Genomic DNA, 2,210 nt, shown 5'->3' on the forward strand with positions numbered 1-2,210 from the left:
CTTTGGATTTGAAGAGAGCTTCATTGCTATTAAAGCAATTTGGAAGTTCAGTGCTATATAAAATAATCAGTTGCGTTAATATGTAAAATTTGTTGAATTGAGGTCAACTTTTTGCATTAAACCAAATTGACTATTTATACTAAACACTCCCCCCCCCCTTTCTAATGCATCCTCCCTCTTTCTTGTTTTCCCCCTTTTTCTTATGCTTTATAATTCACCCCCCTCTTGATAATCCACCTCCCCCCCTTTCTAATGCATCCTCCCTCTTTCTTGTTTTCCCCCTCTTTCTTATGCTTTATAATTCACCCCCCTCTTGATAATCCACCTCCCCCCTTCCTAATGCATCTTCTTCTCTTTCAGCAGGATCTATTTCTGCAAGTCCTTCTCTTTCAGCTGCATCTTCTTCTGTTGCATCTACTTTATACAGCTGTTCTTCCTTCTCTTGCAGCTGCTCTTCCTTCTCTTGCAGCTGTTTATCCTGCTCCTGCAGCTGCTCCTCCTTCTCTTGCAGCTGCTCTTCCTTCTCTTGCAGCTGCTCCTCCTGCTCTTGCAGCTGCTCCTCCTTCTCTTGCAGCTGTTCCTCCTTCTCTTGCAGCTGCTCTTCCTTCTCTTGCAGCTGTTTCTCCTTCTCTTGCAGCTGTTTATCCTGCTCTTGCAGCTGCTCCTCCTTCTCTTGCAGCTGTTCTTCCTTCTCATCCAGTATTTCCTCCTTCTCTTCCAGCTGCCTGTTCAGCTCATCCAGATGCTCCTCCTGCTCGTGTATCTCCTGATCCTCCTCTTCCAGATATTTCTGATACTCTTGCAGCTCTTCATTTTTCTCTTGCACCTGTTTCTCCTTCTTTTGCAGCTGCCTCTCCTTATCTTGCAGCTGTTTATCCTGCTCCTGCAGCTGCCCCTCCTTCTCTTGCAGCTGTTTATCCTGCTCTTGCAGCTGCTCCTCCTTCTCTTGCAGCTGTTCCTCCTTCTCTCGCAGCTGCTCCTCCTTTTCTTGCAGCTGCTCCACCTTCTCTTGTAGCTGATCCTCTACCTCTTGCAGCTGTTTCTCCTTCTCTTGCAGCTGTTCCTCCTTCTCTTGCAGCTGCTCCTCCTTCTCTTGCACCTGCTCCTCCTTCTCTTGTAGCTGATCGTCTACCTCTTGCAGCTGTTTCCCATACTCTTGCAGCTGCCCCTCCTTCTCTTCCAGCTGCTCCACCTCCTCTTTCAGCTGTTCATCTATCTCTTGCTGCTGTTTCTCATACTCTTGCAGCTGCTCCTCCTTCTCTTGCAACTGCCCCTCCTTCTCTTGCAGCTGCCCCTCCTTCTCTTGCAGCTGTTCCTCCTTCCCTTTCAGCCTAGCCGTCTTTCTTTTCAGACTCATCTCCTTCTTACTCAGTTGCAATTCTGTCTCTTTCAGCCCCGCCTTTTCATCTTTCAGCTGCATCTTTTTCTTTTTCAGGTCCTCCTCCGTCTCTTTCAGCTGCATCTCCTTCTCTTTAAGCAGCCTCTCCTTCTTTTTCAGCTGCATTTCTTTCTTTTTCAGCTGCAGCTCCATTTTCTGCTGCATCTCCCTCTCTCTCATCTGTATATCCTTCCTTTGAAGGTGCAGCTCTTTCTTTTTCAGAAGCATCTCCTCCTCTTTCTGCTTCACCTCCTTCTCTCTTAGCTTCATCACCTGCTCTTTCAGCTCCCTCTGCCACGGCTCTTCAGTCTGTACGGTGCCAGAGGAGGCTGAAGGCACAGGTTGGATACACTCCTCCTGCTGTCTCTCCTCCTGTTTCTGTTGCACCTTAGTCTTTGTATTAGGTACTGCCATTATAAAAGTAAGATCCATTGATGAAATCCCTGATACCCTGATGCGTGGCTCTATTTATAACCTCGGCGGCGTATGACGTCACGCGCCCGAACCAGTGGGTCTATTTTTAGCCTCGGTCGTATGACGTCGTAATGCGGTCGGCGCAGCAACGTTGTGACGTCATAATGCGGTCGGAGCAGCAACGTTGTAGTTAGCATAGGTCCGCGCATGCGCAGTCCTGTTAGAAAGCAAGTTTGGACGTCGCGTAACTGGGCAGAACACCTGCGCTCCTGACGCTGCCAGCGTTGCTAGGATACGGGTGTCCGAATGCTCAGTAGGCGCAATATATATATATATATATATTGAGTTGTGGCTTCTTAGTGATTAAAATGGCATTTTAGTGATTAAAAAGCGACTAGCGACAAATCTAGCGACTTTT

General features: G+C 47.8%; 1 protein-coding gene across 5 annotated transcripts; it reads right to left on the reverse strand.

Moving 5' to 3' along the window:
• Positions 1-280: 280 nt before the first annotated feature.
• Positions 281-1,605, reverse strand: LOC103043315 (golgin subfamily A member 6-like protein 7). Of its 5 annotated transcripts, XM_049471980.1 has the most exons (3): positions 1,100-1,605; positions 1,028-1,057; positions 281-943 (listed from the first exon to the last, which is right to left on the reverse strand). In XM_049471980.1, the coding sequence occupies exons 1-3, from the start codon at positions 1,556-1,558 to the stop codon at positions 296-298; spliced, it is 1,137 nt and encodes a 378-aa protein (XP_049327937.1). In that variant the 5' UTR covers positions 1,559-1,605; the 3' UTR covers positions 281-295. The 5 variants fall into 5 exon arrangements, with proteins under 5 accessions (XP_049327937.1, XP_049327934.1, XP_049327936.1 ...); XM_049471977.1 differs by having other exon boundaries at positions 281-1,057; XM_049471979.1 differs by having other exon boundaries at positions 1,028-1,605.
• Positions 1,606-2,210: the final 605 nt, after the last annotated feature.

The sequence above is a fragment of the Astyanax mexicanus genome, chromosome 24 (genome assembly GCF_023375975.1).
Source record: "Astyanax mexicanus isolate ESR-SI-001 chromosome 24, AstMex3_surface, whole genome shotgun sequence".
NCBI lineage: Eukaryota > Metazoa > Chordata > Actinopteri > Characiformes > Acestrorhamphidae > Astyanax > Astyanax mexicanus.